Source organism: Onthophagus taurus, chromosome 7 (genome assembly GCF_036711975.1).
Source record: "Onthophagus taurus isolate NC chromosome 7, IU_Otau_3.0, whole genome shotgun sequence".
NCBI lineage: Eukaryota > Metazoa > Arthropoda > Insecta > Coleoptera > Scarabaeidae > Onthophagus > Onthophagus taurus.
The window spans coordinates 24,335,456-24,353,061 of record NC_091972.1 but is presented as its reverse complement, the minus strand read 5'-3'; the positions used below and the strand labels follow the sequence as shown (position 1 = coordinate 24,353,061).

General features: G+C 30.0%; 1 protein-coding gene and 2 long non-coding RNA genes across 5 annotated transcripts in view; 2 read left to right on the top strand and 1 right to left on the bottom strand.

The window, feature by feature from the left end:
• LOC111415269 (uncharacterized) overlaps positions 1-17,606 on the top strand; it is a 121,768-nt gene that overhangs the window by 4,409 nt on the left and 99,753 nt on the right. The window contains exon 1 of one of the 3 annotated variants that reach the window (XM_071198027.1): positions 1,911-2,132. The exons of the other annotated variants lie outside the window; for them this stretch is intronic. Coding sequence (XP_071054128.1) covers positions 2,024-2,132 — 109 coding nt within the window. The 5' untranslated portion in view covers positions 1,911-2,023. Of the gene's footprint in view, positions 1-1,910; positions 2,133-17,606 lie in introns of those variants that run through there. 3 annotated transcript variants of the gene reach the window in all.
• On the bottom strand, positions 1,815-12,041 carry LOC111415270 (uncharacterized). The gene is made up of 2 exons (XR_011641139.1): positions 11,749-12,041; positions 1,815-2,143 (listed from the first exon to the last, which is right to left on the bottom strand). It is a non-coding gene; the product is annotated as an uncharacterized lncRNA (long non-coding RNA).
• LOC139430839 (uncharacterized) lies at positions 12,627-16,209 on the top strand. The gene is made up of 3 exons (XR_011641208.1): positions 12,627-12,994; positions 13,052-13,186; positions 13,246-16,209. It is a non-coding gene; the product is annotated as an uncharacterized lncRNA (long non-coding RNA).

Sequence of the window (17,606 nt, the reverse complement as noted above, 5' to 3'; positions counted from 1 at the left end):
TAAGGGTTAGGGTGCGTACTTTATTTCCCTTTCTTTTTAGATTTATTCTTCCCACCATTTTAACCCCAAAATTAAAATCTACGAAGAAAAATACATAAAAAATGTACTTAGATACAATACGTAAATAAAGGTAAAACAAAGTTTTTGATGCTTTAGTTTTTCTTTATTAAAATATTATTTCCAATAATTCGATACTTTCGATACATTGAATAGTATCGATACCGCGTAGGTATCGATACTCGATATCTTATTTGAGGTATCGCCCAGCCCTACTATCCGTGCAAAAAGTCAAGGCCCCTCACTTTAGAGATCGATATCTTCGCAACCGTTCGATAAAAAAAATGCGACAAAGTTTGTTGTAATCACTGAACATTTCTACGTAACAGATGTTAATTTGAAAATTTTCGGAATTTCTTTTTATCGTGAGTTAAATGAAAAAAATACCCGATTTTTTACGGTACCGGCAACTTTGTCAACTTTGCGATTTGTTTTCTCGAAAACTATAGTACGAAAATATTTCAATTTTGAACAGGTGGTAGCCTGATGTGTTGTTAATGAGTGGCATATTTTATTTTGTCGATATTTCATATAGTTTCGCGGAAAATCGCGGTTTAGTAAGACGCTGTTATGTCGAAAACGGCTGGGTGGATTTCCTCGCAGATTTGACCAAAATATGTCAAATAATGTCGGTTGTCGGATTCCTTTATCAGTTTTTCAAAATTAGAGCTCCCTAATTTTTTAAGAGCGATTTAATGATCATGTTTAACCATCAAAAATACAAACTGCGAATTATTTTGCATAATTTAAATTTTGAAATAGTAAAGAGATGGGATGGGAATTAGGAATGAAGCGAACACTATGTAGTGAATGGTTAATGATAAAGTATAAACTATCACTGTTAAGTATATGTATAACTAATATACGTATGATGATAAATGTAAGGTATAAAAAAAACTTTAAAAAATTGTTATTTTACTTACTATTGAATGTACTGGAAGTAAATACACTATTTGGAGTAAATAAATAGTTCTTCAAGTACTTCTTATGTCAAACAAGTAACAAGTATCCAGTATATTTTAAGCTAAATACTGAAAGTACAAGTATTAAGTACCTACAATTTGAAAGTACTGGCAGTAAACTACTTAAAGTAAAAAAGTACTGAATATTTTACTTGCAGTACATTTTTACTGCAAGTAGCTGAACTCTGCGTCCGATCAAAAATTTCTAAGAGAGAAAATAATTTTAAAATGAAATGGGCTTTTAGAATCAGTTGGAAAATTTAAGGGTTTACGACATAATAAAAAACTTTTAAGCAAATAACCTTTGTGAACACCCTGTATAGCATTGATCCTGTGGTTGCATATTTTCAAAAGTCTTAAATCTTAAACGATTTCTCATGATAACATTGCACTGTTGGCCAAATTTTATTTTTCTAAGACAAACAATATCGAAAACATTTAAAAATTTCCTAACTTTGAAGGTCCATATCCTTGGCGTTTAGGGGTTTAGACCAAACATTTTTACACGTCATCATTTTGACTCTACTATTTGTGATTAAAATTATGCCACAACTTACAGAAACACCCTGTATATTGTTTACAAACTTCATTAACAAAATTAAATTACATATCTGTAATTTAATTACAATACTATATTATGATATTATAGTATCATATATTATGTTAGTAATCTGCATCATATTATAATATATGTGTAACATTATATCATATTAAATTTTTAACCACTCGATAATATATTAAATTATGTACCAAAAGTGTGCTGTACGTAAATAGTAAAACTTATAAATGCATATACGAGATTTATAACTTTATTTTTGGTTAGAACAATTACGTAGAACATTCTTAATTGCTTGATAAAACGTACAATTCTCGAGAAACCACGGTCATTTCGTTGACGTTAACAAAGGTGTTTAGTCGAGTTCAGTTTTCAATTAAAAATCGAAATATCATAAACAATCGGTGGTTTTAAACATTAAGAAAGGTGTTCGGTTATATCATACCAAATGGAATTGTTTTATGAAGCGTTCTTTTTCGTGGTGTGTATTGTTATGTTGTTCGCCCACATGTTCTGTATTTGTGTTCTCCGTACACGATGTGGGAGTAAGGTCTTGAGTAAGTAACATCTAAAAGAATAAAAGAAAAATATTTTTTTTATTTTTACAAAATTTGTTTATGTGACTATTATTTTTGTACATTGTTTTTTTTATCTTAATGATAATCTACAAAAAACAGAATATGTACTAACAAGATTTTCTTAAAAAGATCGAAATCAACAATAATATATAGTGTATAAGAAAAAAATAAAATTATGACAATCAGTTTCGTAAACAACATTTAAGTAGATGTTTACCAATAAAATTCTCCCCTTAGGATATTTTTAATAATTGTTTACCAATTTATAAGTTACAATTGCGTGTTTTAGAATACAAGGTAAATAAAGCAAGATATGCGTTGTTTATTTTTCTTACTATACATATATTTAATTTCTAATTAGTTTTATCTATTCATATTTTTTGTATAAAAAATTTCCACTTTTGCACAAAAAACATTCATTCGAAAATCGTAAAAAATGTTTAATTAGTCAATATTTATATTGTCTAATTAGGACAATTATTATGATTTAATTTAACACACCTGGACTTTGAACCTTTAAATATTTCCCAAGGCTACATTTGCTATATAGTCTACTACGTTATTGTTCTGTTGGTATTTATCAAAGAAACACATTGAATGTAATTTTTTTTTGCAGTGCGTTTCCGAGGTAATATTTTTTCGTTAAGAAACACTTTATATTCTAAATTAGTTACAACTTTATTTTAAGGTACGATAATTAATTGTAAAATGATAGGAAAATTTTGTAAATAAATAAATTCAGGGCATAATAATCAGTTTTGGAGTTTGCTGGAAAATTTTCATTATTTTGAGAACCGTTGGCGATACAACTTTTAACAAGGACTACTAGTTTTCTATGTAAAATACTTGAAAGAATTCAATAATGTTGTCATAATTATATGATTTAGGAAGTAGCTATTCATTAATCATATCTTTTTACGTAAATTACATCGTGTAATTCAAAAACGTGCTGAAAATTATAATTTAGTCACTGCTTCCTTGAAAACGTTACAAAATCGCACAAAATCTGTATTATCTTGTGAATGGTTGGTGTTACAACATTTAACAAGGACTACTTTTCTATGTAAAATGTTTCAAAGAATTCTATGGTGTTTTCAAAATTATGATTTAAGGAGTAGCGTGAACTTTTCAGGTGGTCTTTTTCCCAGAAATCTTTCAGAATGATTTGAATAAATTCAACTCCATGATTAAACCGGTTTGTTGTGTGGCGAAGTTCTCTTTTAATAATATATCTAGGCTGTGTAAACCCCTTCTAAACATTTCTCGATATTTTTACGCAGCATTGTTTACACTACAACAATCAAAATATTTTTCGATTACACAACGTGGATGTATTGTTGTAATAAGGTCATAAGACTACTCTAATTGTTTAATTAATAACCTTATTGTTTACTAAAAATGAATGTGAATAGTTTTCATAATTAATTGCTCTAGATATTTTTTAATAAATTATGTTAATGTTTTCGCATTTTTAACTTTTTTCAAATATTTCATTGTAGGTAAAACATTGTGAATGTTTTCTACTCTGATTATAGGATGATATCTCTGAAAATAACATTTCATATCGAAACATGTAAAGTGAAATGATAAAAAATAAATCATAAACCAGGTATACAGGTTGTTCCGCTAAGGGTACTCTTTATTTACTACAACAAAAATAGGAACATTTTGCAATGGTTCAATTATACGCGTAATTTAAATTAGAGTAAAATTTGTGTGACTTCTGTTGTTGCAGATAAGATGACAAATAACATATGTTAGGGTTGTAAGATGGTACTTTTAGCAGAATGCATGCTGAACTGGAGTCATCTGTCAAACGGCTTCTAACCGAGTCTTTAATGTTATTTATCTCTGAAAATAATGACTCGTAGGCATAGGTTGATGAAAATATTGTTAAAATGGCATGAGCCAGCTTCTTCAAACAATTAAATGTGTCTGGTAACGCATTCCATGTTTCTTGTCAATCTTTCTGTTTCAATTAATTCTAACTCTTTCCTTGTTTCAATAAATTTTTGAATCCATAATGAACTAGACTGGAAATCAATCAGCTGCATTTTAAATTCTTCAATTTCCAGCAATTCCAATTGGGACAAATTCAGTTTATCCAATGACGTCACATCAGGGTACATAATAAGCTTGAGTATTTCCGATAATTTTTTGAAATGAGAAAATCTCGCTGAAAATTCCCTGTAACTTGGTCTTCGTCTGGTTTCTCATGTATTTCCAAATTGTTGATATATTTTTTCAAATTTGGAAAATACTTGTAGTTTCTTGTGATAATATCGCTCCTGGAAACTTGCAGTTTAGTCTCAAAAGCGCGAATGAGAGCTACCATGACGGTAATTGTTTTATTTATCCCTTGAAGCTTCATGTATAAGGTATTTAAATGTTGGCGTGTCTGTAAAAAATATCAATTTTGAAAGCCACATAACATCAAACAACTGTGAGTATTCTTCAACTTTTCTTTCATTTTGCAGAAACAGTCTGATTTCTTCCAAGCAATCAACAAATCTTTGAAGTACGTTCCCGCGACTCAACCAGCGAACATTATTGTACATCAGTAAGTCATTGTACATCGAGTTGACTTCATCTAACAAAGCATCGAACTTCCGCCTGTTTAAAGCCTGCGACGAGATGAGGTTGATTATTTTTGTGACTACCGCCATTACATTATCAAGAGATATTAAACCACTCCTAGCACACAAGGATTGTTCAGTAGAATTGAAGAATCGAATGCCCTACGTCTGTATGAAATAAACTTATGAAACCATTTTTTTTACCCACCATACTTGGAGCAACATCAGTAAACGAGCAGATTTAGCGACGTCAGTGCTTTCGTCAAGACATAGCGGTATAAAAGAAGCAGAGCTAATATCAATTTTTTGTTGATCTGTTACATTTTCGGCCAGTTTTAAGATTCTTTCTTTTATTGTGTTTCTGGACAGAGGAGTATCTTTGATGCGCTGAATTATCTTATCTTTATTATCGAAATCATCAAAAAGAGAGGGCGCGCATGACTTCCTTCAAAAACTCTCCCTCATGAACAGGTTTATTATGCCGAGCAATGACATTTGTAGCCGCGTAACTTGCCGCGCTCGTATGACAATTGTTGCGAACATATTTAGTCATAAATGTTGACTGTTTATTTCTGTCTTTCAATGCAGTTGCAATTAATTCTTTTTGCTCTGGTTCGCTTTTTTGACTAACGGATTTGTGATTTGTTTCAAAATGCCGTTTCATAGACGATGTTACAGAACATAAAACACACACCGCCTTGTCACCTTTACTAATCATGTCATATTTCTCTGTCCACCAAGTTTTAAATTTTCTGATGCTTTTTCTACCTTGCACTTTTTGTTTTTTTGCTGAACTAGCCATATTAAATAACAGTTAAAATCACAGATAAAACTCAAATAAACTTCAAATCAAATATTCACTATTATGTTATACATAAACAAACTATGCGTCATTAGTAATAAAACCTCATGATGTAGATTGTAGGGATCACTCGCGTTCGCTCATCATGTAATACCTACTTCACACTTTTTCGTAGTGCATGATAATGAATTTTGTGATCAGTGACGTGCCCAAAATATTGTGTCGCGTGCCATTAATGGCTATTATTGGTTCGCCATCCTTGACCTAGAACCCTCCTTCACACTTTGTCCAAGCTTAAAACTGGTTCAAAACTACTTTTGAAGCGTGTTTAAAAGCCTACGGATCAATGAAACATCAACAATGTAATCAAAAGAAAATAAACCAAAACACTTAGAATTACTTAAAGTTTTGGAAAAAATAGCTCACAAATGTTCAAACTCCCTTCCATAAACCTAGATGCATTTATTTATTCTAGTTTCGACGAAAAAAAAAAACGTTATTTACACGTTTCTAATAGCATTTAGTGTTTTGCCATATTTTCCTTGGTTATTGGTTTATCTTGAAAAGTCAGGTCGTTTAGTTTACCTCATAGATAAAGGGATGAAAGCAATGTGGGGTTTGCTCCAACCAAGAATGCATATTGTGCAAGATTATACCAGCGTGTTGAAAGATGCTTCATGCATCCATAATATTTGTGATAAAAGATCTGGATTTGTCCGAATCATATTTAAAAGTCAATGATAATAGTTCAATCTGTCATCATAATCGGTATCTGTTAAGGTCTGATGTAAAGCAATGTGGTGGAGATACATACTATTCTCTTGAGGAATCTTGTGGACAATTGTTTTCGGGGTTCCCAGATAATGTGGGATCGCATTGCACACCAATGTGATTTACGAATTCATAGAGATGTCTAAATTGACTAGTTGTTAGTTTCCTGTAATCGCTAAGCCAATCTTAAAAACACTTCTAGAGAAAAATGTCTTTGTCGTAATTTTTGCCATGCAGTTGCATCATATTCGAAACATTGAAAATAAATCATTATACGCTCTATCATACACTTCTGCGTTAGTAAATGACATGTTTACAGTTATCATGGTTATGTGATTTGTTTTTCTCGATGAGGTACTTGAATTCGATTGTATGGCACTTCGAGAACGAATGGCGATATCGAGATACGGTTTCCACTAATATTTAGCAAATTTTAAGGTCGCCAAGGATCTGTGAAGTAAATAGTACTATCCAATTTAACTTCTTTTCAAAAATCACAAAAATATGTAATCGCTGCAGATAACGCCCACTAGCTTATTTCTTTTAAACCAAACTGTCTTACTGAAAATATCTTTTAAAAGAACATAAAATTCTCTTTCAAACAAGACCCAAAATATTTAAATCGGTTGAATGGTCCAGGATATATTAAAATGTAAACATTTGAAAACGCATTGACCTCCCCTCCCTTATTATGACAGATATGAGAAATATTGCAAAACAAAAGCGACGCGGTATAATCCAAGTTACTAAGTGATGTTGTCAAAGTTATAGCTCATCGTCTAACTTTCTGAGATAGCTAGATAGATGATGGAATTTTATGTTTCTCTATGGCAGTTACGCCCCCTAGAGGTCGAATCACACTTCAAAATAATTTCCAGCTATTTTTCTTGCCCACTTTGCTTATAAGGATTTTTGTACCAAACCTCTCGGCCTTACCGTTGTCGAGATACGGCCGCTCCGTACCCTTAACGGGACACCTGTACATACAGGTTTTTTGAAAGACGGTCTTTCCAATCCATTGACCTTAATGTCTTTCTTAGACACCTTCGTCTCCGTGCTCCTTGGGGGTTCCAGTCAAGCACTGATATCTCAACTGCTCCATGAGGCTTCCTTAGCGCGTGGCTAATGCTTTCCTTGATTTGGTTACTAATGGGTTTATTCTCCCCCACAAATCTTTATTGGATATCACATCAGGCCTCCTCACGTTTATAATGCGTCGCAGGCATTGATTAATGATCACTTATAATTGTTCGACGTCTCTTTGGTACCCTTCCATGTTTCACACCCATATAAGAGGAGTGACTTTATGTTGCTATTGAACAAGCGAAATTTTGTTTTTATTTCGCCAGATAGGGTGCAATTGCATGAAGGCTCCATTCGCTCTTTGCGCTTCCATTTTTCCCAATAATGCTACCAAGGTACACGAATCTTCAACTCGTTTCAAGTCTCTTCCATTCACTGTTCTATTCACCTAGCTTCGGCTACAGAATTGATTCTCATCTCCTTCGTTTCTTGAACATCGGCTTTCAATGCGGCGCTTCTGTCATAAAGTCTCTAAGTAGGCAAATGTCATCTGCAAACTCAAAGTCCTCAAGAACAGTTTGGGTGACAGAATACATCCTTGACTCACTCTAGGATTTGCCTGGATAGGTGAGTTTTCCACCACCTGATGGTCCCAACCCAACCTCTTATACATCTCCCTGATAATACTGATGTCGTCAGAGAAACGCCTCATATTCGTCCAGAGTATGCCGCATGATTCTTCTGTTTAACTAGTCATAAGCCTTCTCAAAGTGGATGAAAGTAAAGTAAAATGTACTCTGCGCTTTGCTTAATAATCATGTGTATTGATAAGATCAACGCAATTCAGTGTTTATGGAATCCTACATAATCATTTTCCAATTGCCAGCTCTATACAGTAGACTCCAGTTATAATGTATCCTCACCGGATCAAAAAGTGCGTACGTTGTGTCAGGGAGTACGTTATATTAAAATATCATTTTTAAGTAGGTATGGTTAATCAATTGAATAAATTCGTGTTCAGAAATTTTCATGTTCAAAGTTTTATTCGAAAACAAGCTAAATATTATTAAACAATAAACATATACATACAGGATGGTCCATTTAACGTGAGACAAGCGATTATCTCGAAAACGGTTCATTTTATATAAAAATGAACCAAATGAAAGTTGTTCTGTGCGAATAGTAGTTATTATGATGCTGATTAGTTGTAAAGTGATGATTCAAGTGCAACATTATATGTTTCACTTGACACATCTGCTACATCTCTATTCTCGTTTTCTAAGTTTAGTCCTTTTTAGTTTAGGATATATCAAAATTTGAATATAATTGAATGTAAATTTGAACGTGTTTCCTAACTTCAACCTTATACAACGAGACTCCTGACGATTGTCTAGGCCGAAACCGGTAGAGTTAATAAATTTATAAAATATATTGGAGTATAAACATTGTTTATTTTTAAAAAACACATAAAAAGTTTATGTTGTAAATTCAGTTCGAAAGAAAAAAACTTACAAAAGCCTGTAATGATCAAACTAATGGCTTTTATCGTTTCTTAAATAATGTATAATCAGAAAACTAAATTTATTTAGTCGTATATATAAACCACCTCTTCTCAGTGTTAATTTGTTTTATTTTTTATAAAATTAAAACATTATTTCTTCGACGTTTCGAGCTTTATAATGCTCATTATCAAGAAATTATCATCTTAAATTAAATTAAAACATCAAAACTATACAACGACATACCAAATACAATAATTTAAAACGTTTAAAATTATATTTCTATAAATAATCACGTACCCTCTTAGCGCAATCTTACATTGTAATTTTTATTTTAATGATATCACGTATCGCTGACTGCAAAATTATCGATGGAATAATTCCATGTTGTTTGAAACGTGTATCGAAAACTTGTATACTCAGGTGGGGGAAAAACGTATTCTTGTATTACCTCAATTTGTATATTTTTACATCTTTTTATGGAATTTGTTAAAAGTAATTTTATACAGGGTGATTCACATAAGAACCGACACAGAGCAGAGACATGTAGAGGACAATAAATTAAGATGATTTAACGCAATTTATCTCTATACTAAATTGTACCCCTGAGGAGTTATAGGCCTTCAAAGTTGGGTCTTAAATTTTTAATTAAGAAATAAAAGACAGTAACTTCTTTCTTGCTTTTTTTATATTAAATTTCCTCGGTACCGGTTTCGACTAAACAGTCTTCCTCAGCCGAATCTACATATAGGTTAAAAATATTTACATAAAAAGCTTAATTCTATAATTATTAAACTTACGGTCAAATAAAATCAATTTATGAAATATTGAGCACATCATATTGAAATAAATCTTGCATAAAACATTTTTTAGTGAAAATACTGGAAGTCAAGTTCAAAGAAGAGGGATTCAAAATCCAAAATAGGGTTATGTTACGTTTTTTGAGAGAAGTAAAACTAAAATAGAAATAATAAATGTAAAACATGACAAAACAGCAAAAAATGACCACTTACATGATAAAGTAAAAGGATAAAAACACTTTAATAAACGGATGTTAACAGATTAAAAAGAAAAATTTAAAAAAAAAATTTTAAAAACACGGACACAACATGATATCAAAACGAAGAGACGATGACATATGGAGTTGGTGAAGAAATTACGGAAGACGGGGAACGGAGTATACGCGAAATACTAAAATTGACATGCAAATCATAAAGCGGGAATACATAAAAATGTGTATAGAGTTGAATGTATAAAAATGTAGAAAATCGAAATAAATTATGAATTTTGGAGAACGTTAAAAAGAGGTGTAAACTTTAAATCTAGTTGATCATTTAACAACGTATATTTATCATTTTTCGAAAATTTAGTTATTTTATATGCCTCCAGAAGGTCCATTTTGAAACCTTTATCAACCCTATGCATTAATTTAATATTTTTATAATCAATTTTATGCCCTGTACTGATTGAATGCTTATAAACATTGGATGTGGTTTTATATCCATGCTCACTTATTCTGTTACCCAACTTTCGTCCCGTTTGACCTATATATATATAGCGTTACAATTAGAGCAACTGATCAAATAAATTCCACTCTCATTCTCAATGTTGTAATTATTAAAATGGTAATTAGATAATAATTTATTAATTGAACTATTATTGGAAAAAGAAAGGGCAATATTATAAGAAGCAAAGATTTTTTTAGCAGAAAAAGTTATAGAAGTGTAAGGTATGGATTTAAATATTTTGGAGTTGGGTGTTTTCGAATAAAGTGGATCTAATGTTATATTAATTTTTCTTATTAAATTTCTAATGATATGAATTGGGAATTTATTGTATTTAGCTAACTCAAAAATGTGGTTAAATTCTTTTGTTCGGTTACAATCAGATAAAGGGTATTTAAAAGCTCTATTAACATAAAATCTAAAACTTGCCAATTTTTGTGATAGAGGATGATTGGAGTCTAACGGAATAATGGTATCAATAGAAGTTGTTTTTCTATAGATGTCAAATTCAAATTTATTATCTGAATTGTTAACTGCAAGGTCTAAGAAATTCAAAGATTTATCCTTTTCAATTTCTAGGGTAAATTTTTGCCTATAATAAAAATTGATTTCGATAAAATTATTAAAGGTAACCCGGAATATAAAAATATAAAAAACGATTGGATTCCTATTATTAGTAAAGCTGAAAAACACTATAACAACAATGTTCTTCCACATGAACATCTTTGGAAAAATATTAAATCTATCAAAAATAAATTAAATATTAATAATGCTATATTTGTGAAAGCCGATAAAGGCGCAGGTAATGTCATATTAGATAAGGAACTTTACATAGAAAAAACCAATCATTTTATGAAGGAGAATCATTATATTAAAATGGATAAAAATCCCTTGGAAAATGTCATCAGAAAAACACGACAAATTATTAATAAATGTAAAGGTACACTGGTCGATTATACACCACATCTCAGTTATTCCAGCAAAATTGTTTCTTCTCAATTCTTTAGTACTTTATTCATCCACATGAACCCTAACATTCCCAAACTTTATGCCCTACATAAGCTACATAAAAATAATATGCCCATCAGGCCAATCACATCGTTCAATAACTCCCCTACTTCTAAGATTGCCAATTTTATGCTTAATATTATTAAAAGTTTAAACTTTGATTCAGTTTTTTCAATTTCCAACTCTTTACAATTCATTAACGAAATTCAAAATATAAACCTCCACAATAAAATTCTAATATCCTTTGACATTGTCAATTTATATTCCAACGTGCCTATAGACTTCACTCTTGATCTTGTTTCAGAGCTTTTTAACCTACATTTCGATAATTTAAATCACATAGAAGATTTTAATAAAATTCTGAAGCATATTGTTACACAAAATTATTGTACCTTTAATTATAATACTTACAAAATCACAGAAGGTCTTCCCATGGAAATGCCTCTTTCTGGTGTACTCTCAGATATTTTTCTTAATCATTTTGAAACTAAATACATATGTACATTATCAATGAAGTTAATCCTTTTGATAAGTATATCGTTAAGTGGCTCAGGTACGTTGACGATATTTTATATGGGAGGGCGATATGGAGGATTTAAATAAATTTCATCAATACCTTAATAAATTGCATAATCTTTGAATTTCTTAGACCTTACGGTTAACAATTCAGATAATAAATTTGAATTTGACATCTATAGAAAAACAACTTCTATTGACACCATTATTCCGTTTGACTCCAATCATCCTCTATCACAAAAATTGGCAAGTTTTAGATTTTATGTGAATAGAGCTTTTAAATACTCTTTATCTGATTATAACCGAACAAAAGAATTTAACCACATTTTTGAGTTAGCTAAATACAATAAATTCCCAATTCATATCATTAGAAATTTAATAAGAAAAATTAATATAACATTAGATCCACTTTATTCGAAAACACCCAACTCCAAAATATTTAAATCCATACCTTACACTCCTATAACTTTTTCTGCTAAAAAAATCGTTGCTTCTTATAATATTGCCCTTTCTTTTTCCAATAATAGTTCAATTAATAAATTATTATCTAATTACCATTTTAATAATTACAACATTGAGAATGAGAGTGGAATTTATTTGATCAGTTGCTCTAATTGTAACGCTATATATATAGGTCAAATGGGACGAAAGTTGGGTAACAGAATAAGTGAGCATGGATATAAAACCACATCCAATGTTTATAAGCATTCAATCAGTACAGGGCATAAAATTGATTATAAAAATATTAAATTATTACATAGGGACCTTCTGGAGGCATATGAAATAACTAAATTTTCGAAAAATGATAAATATACGTTGTTAAATGATCAACTAGATTTAAAGTTTACACCCCTTTTTAACGTTCTCCAAAATTCATAATTTATTTCGATTTTCTACATTTTTATACATTCAACTCTACACACATTTTTATATATTCCCGCTTTATGATTTGCATGTCAATTTTAGTATTTCGCGCATACTCCGTTCTCCGTCTTCCGTAATTTCTTCAACAACTCCATATGTCATCGTCTTTTCGTTTTGATATGTCGTGTCCGTGTTTTTTAAATTTTTTTTTTAAATTTTTCTTTTTAATCAGTTAACATCCGTTTATTAAAGTGTTTTTATCCTTTTACTTTATCATGTAAGTGGTCATTTTTTGCTGTTTTGTCATGTTTTACATTTATTTTTTCTATTTTAGTTTTACTTCTCTCAAAAAACGTAACATAACCCTATTTTGGATTTTGAATCCCTCTTCTTTGAACAAAAAATGTTTTATGCAAGATTTATTTCAATATGATGTGCTCAATTTTTCATAAATAGATGTTATTTGACCGTAAGTTTAATAATTATAGAATTAAGTTTTTTATGTAAATATTTTTAACCTATATGTAGATTCGGCTGAGGATGACTGTTTAGTCGAAACCGGTACCGAGGAAATTTAATATAAGAAAAGCAAGAAAGAAGTTGGGTTCTATCACATTAAATTTTTAAATCATTGAATATCTTCGTAATACATTAAGCTAGAAAAACCAAATTTTTTATACGTTATGACTGTACTGAAGGTATTAATTGGTAGCAAATTGAAACCAATTATGGCATTTCAAAGGGTTGATTAAGGGTGATGGTCTCCTAAATTTTGACAGACTTTTTTAACCTTTTGGTGGATTTAACACATTATTGCCTCATTTCATGTGGAATTTAATTCTAAAACTTTTTTTACTCTTATTATTTTTTAAAAAACATTGTCGTTTTCATAGAAAACTCAAATAACTAAAGACACGTATTTCGTTAATGCTACTTAAAATCATCGAAAATTCAGTAGTCGGCTGTGAAATTGTACGTCAAACTTGACAAATAGGTTATAAAACCTTGTTGTCAAATAATTTATTACGAAGATATTGAACTTTTTAAAAATTTAAGAGCCAACTTTGAAGTCCTATAACTCCTCAGGTGTACTACTTAGTATAGAGGTAACTTACTTTAAATCATCTTAATTTATTGTCCTCTAGATGTCCCTGCTCTGTGTCGGTTCTTATGTGAATCACCCTGTATATTTAAATGATAATAAATCGATAATCGATAATAAATGAACGGACAATTTGTTTAAAAAAGAGTAAAAAGCATAACAATAATAACAGCAGATATAGTGATAATAAACATATTTTTCATAAAACAATTAACAACGACTTAAAAATGTTAAAACAATTCTTACTAGATCATGAAGACATAATAATGGTAAAGACAGATAAAAAAAAACAGATAGCTATCAAGTACGATAAAGATTATGACAATAAAATGAATTTTTTACGAAGTGACAAAACCACTTATAAAACAACTACAATTGATCCAGGACCATCACTGACAGATAAAATAAACGATTATTTAAAAAGACTAGAAAAAAATGGATACATAGATAAGCAACTTAAATTAGGGATGCCCCAACTCATTATGTTACTCCACGTATCCACGGATTGATTAAAGGACACAAAATAGACCAACCTTTACGACCAATTTTAAATAATATAGACGGACCTACTAGCCACCTCTCTAAGTTTCTTAACAACTCATTAAATAATTTAAATAGCTTGAACGACTACGATATAAAAAATTCTTTAGAATTAAAGAATAAATTGAAGACTTTAGAAATAGAAAATTTACATAATATGAAGTTCTAAGTTTCGATGTAATTTCTCTCTTTACTAATATACCTTTGAGATTAATGATAGAATTGTTAGAAGAGAATTAACATTGTTGATCACAAAGTAATTAAAAATAAAAATCTATTTATAGAAGGAATTAAATTATGTACACATAATAGTTATTTTAAATATAAGGACATATATTATAAACAGATTTTCGGACTACCCATGGGTTCCAACCTCAGCGTAAATTTGAGTGGAATCATATTGAATAACCTACTAAAAACAAAATTAATTGAAACACAAATAAAACCAATACATTAGTTAAATATATTGATGATCTACTGTTAATATTACCAAATGATAAATACAAAACCTTATTGGAAGATTTTAATAATTATAATAATAGATTAAAATTTACAACAGAAACAACAAAAAATAATGAACTACCTTTTCTAGACTTAAAATTAATTATTGATAACAGTAAAAATAAAATTTACACTACTTGGTATAAGAAAGAAACTTCCAGTAACAGAATATTACACTATATGAGTCTAATACGTAGAGTCTTATATTAGTCTAATACGTCTAATATAAAAATCTAATACGTAGAGTCATATCAGTAACAGATCCACCTTTTTTAAAACAAATTAAATTAAAAGTATATGACATACTATTAAAAAACTCTTTTCCTAAACCAATAATAAATAATGCTTGGTATTCCATATATCATAGAATCCAAAATGAAAGCGTTGATCGCGCATTGGCGGAAACGACTGATGTACCATTAAATATTAACACAAATATAAATACTCAATCATCTCATAATTACAACCTTAGATCTAGAGTTGAAAATAATAAAAAAAGAAACTTAATAACTAATTACATGGAAGTAATAAAACCGACCATACCGGAAAATACAAACAAGCAAAATCATTTGAACAATGATAAGACCAAAAAACGAACAGAAAGAAAATCTAATACATCATATCACAAAATAAATTACATTTACATTAAATTACAATTAACAAATAAAGTAACATCTATTTTTAAACAATATGAATTTAACGAGATAGGATTCGCCAAATATAATAATAACAAAGTAAAGGATTACTTAACAAACATGAAAGATAAAATAAAATTAAAGGACAAAATTAGTACAATATATCAATTAAAATGTAACAATTGTGACAAATCATACATTGGTGAATCAAAACAACATTTAAAGAAAAGCCTGCGACAACATGAATACGACACAAAACAAATAAAAAACATACATAAAACAGCTCTATGTTATCATAGTAAACAAGAACACCATACTTTTAATTTTGATAACCCAAAAGTATTATCAACTAGTGGAAATACACTAAATAGAAAAAATTTAGAATCTATATTTATAACAAAAAACATAGATAGCACAGTGAATTATAAAACGGGCGCTGGTGGAATCGGGATAAAGATGTAAAAATATACAAGTTGAGGTAATACAAGAATACGTTTTTCCCCCACCTGAGTATACAAGTTTTCGATACACGTTTCAAACAACATGGAATTATTTCATCGATAATTTTGCAGTAAGCGATACGTGATATCATTAAAATAAAATTTACATGTAAGATTGCGCTAAGAGGGTACGTGATTATTTATAGAAATATAATTTTAAACGTTTTAAATTATTGTATTTGGTATGTCGTTGTATAGTTTTGATGTTTCAATAAAATTTTAGATGATAATTTCTTGATAATGAGCATTATAAAGCTCGAAACGTCGAAGAAATAATGCTTTAATTTTATAAAAAATAAAACAAATTAACACTGAGAAGAGGTGGTTTATATATACGACTAAAAAAATTTGAATCTCGGTAAAACAAAAATTTTATATTAAATTTATTTATTTAACAAAACTTACTTTATACAGGCAACACTAAGATACTCTTTTTCAAGATTATTGATTTACTTTCAGAGTTCGTTTTCTTGAGAATAAAAAATATTTGTATACTTGCTTTGAGAATATGTTTTTTCTTCACTCAACAAAACGATCTTCTTGTGGATATACAAGAATATGATAAGATTGAGCCAAGAGTAATAATCTTCGTTCAAGAATATATTTCCCTCAGTGTACAAGATTTTAAAATGACATCAAATTAAGTGTTCCAAGTTGTTTCCAATATTTTCTATAAACAATTGGGCACCCTGAATCTACAATGTCCCACTAGTGCGGCCTAAACCAGTGTGTTGGCGGATTGCCTCGGCATCAGTTTGTATCTGATTTCGCAATCCTTGCTCAGCATTAACATCCTCAGCTGCAATGTTAAATGCCTGTGTTAACCACTGTATGCCATCTTCAGTATCAGTCAAGAGGACGGCTTCATCTGCATAGCAATGAATTTTGATTTTCTAATCATTCACAAACCATAGTTTACATTACATACTTTGAAATGTTTGACCCGTTCTAATTCTTTTATCCTTATTTTGTCAAACGTTTTGGTTAAATCAACGAAACGGAGGAAGGTTGCCTGACGTTTTTTCGCCGGAGTACATGTCATTGTTCATCTCGTGTAGGCATTCATTTGTGTAGGTAACTCTTGCAATCAGAAAGACGTGAGCAAACGACACACTCAAATGTATGTAAACATTGTTTTGCAGAAGATGAAATAAGTATGATGGTATCAGTTCTAAACAGATGAGATAGTGTTGCTGTGTAAGATGATTTCTGGAAGCAAATATATAATATAATATGCAGAGGATTTAGCTTTAAATTTAAATTTAAAAATTTAGCTGTAAAAGTTAAATGTATTGAAACCCCATATATCGTTTATACAAAGCTGTAAGATTTAAGAGAATTTTGCTTTAAGCAAAAAGTTGGCCAACTTTTAACTTTTACGGTTAAATTTACAGCATCGCACATGCGCAAATTGATTTCAATCAGCTGTCATCAATTCTGACCTCAAACTAATGTTTTGTTGTTTACATTTTTACTACGACTACTTATCATGGAAGAATTCGACGGAAATTTGATAAAAATTATCGAAACGTACACTTATTACATTTATACAAATATTTATTTGTGCAATATATATTTTTTTAATAACGTGGTATAAAATGAAATAAAGTA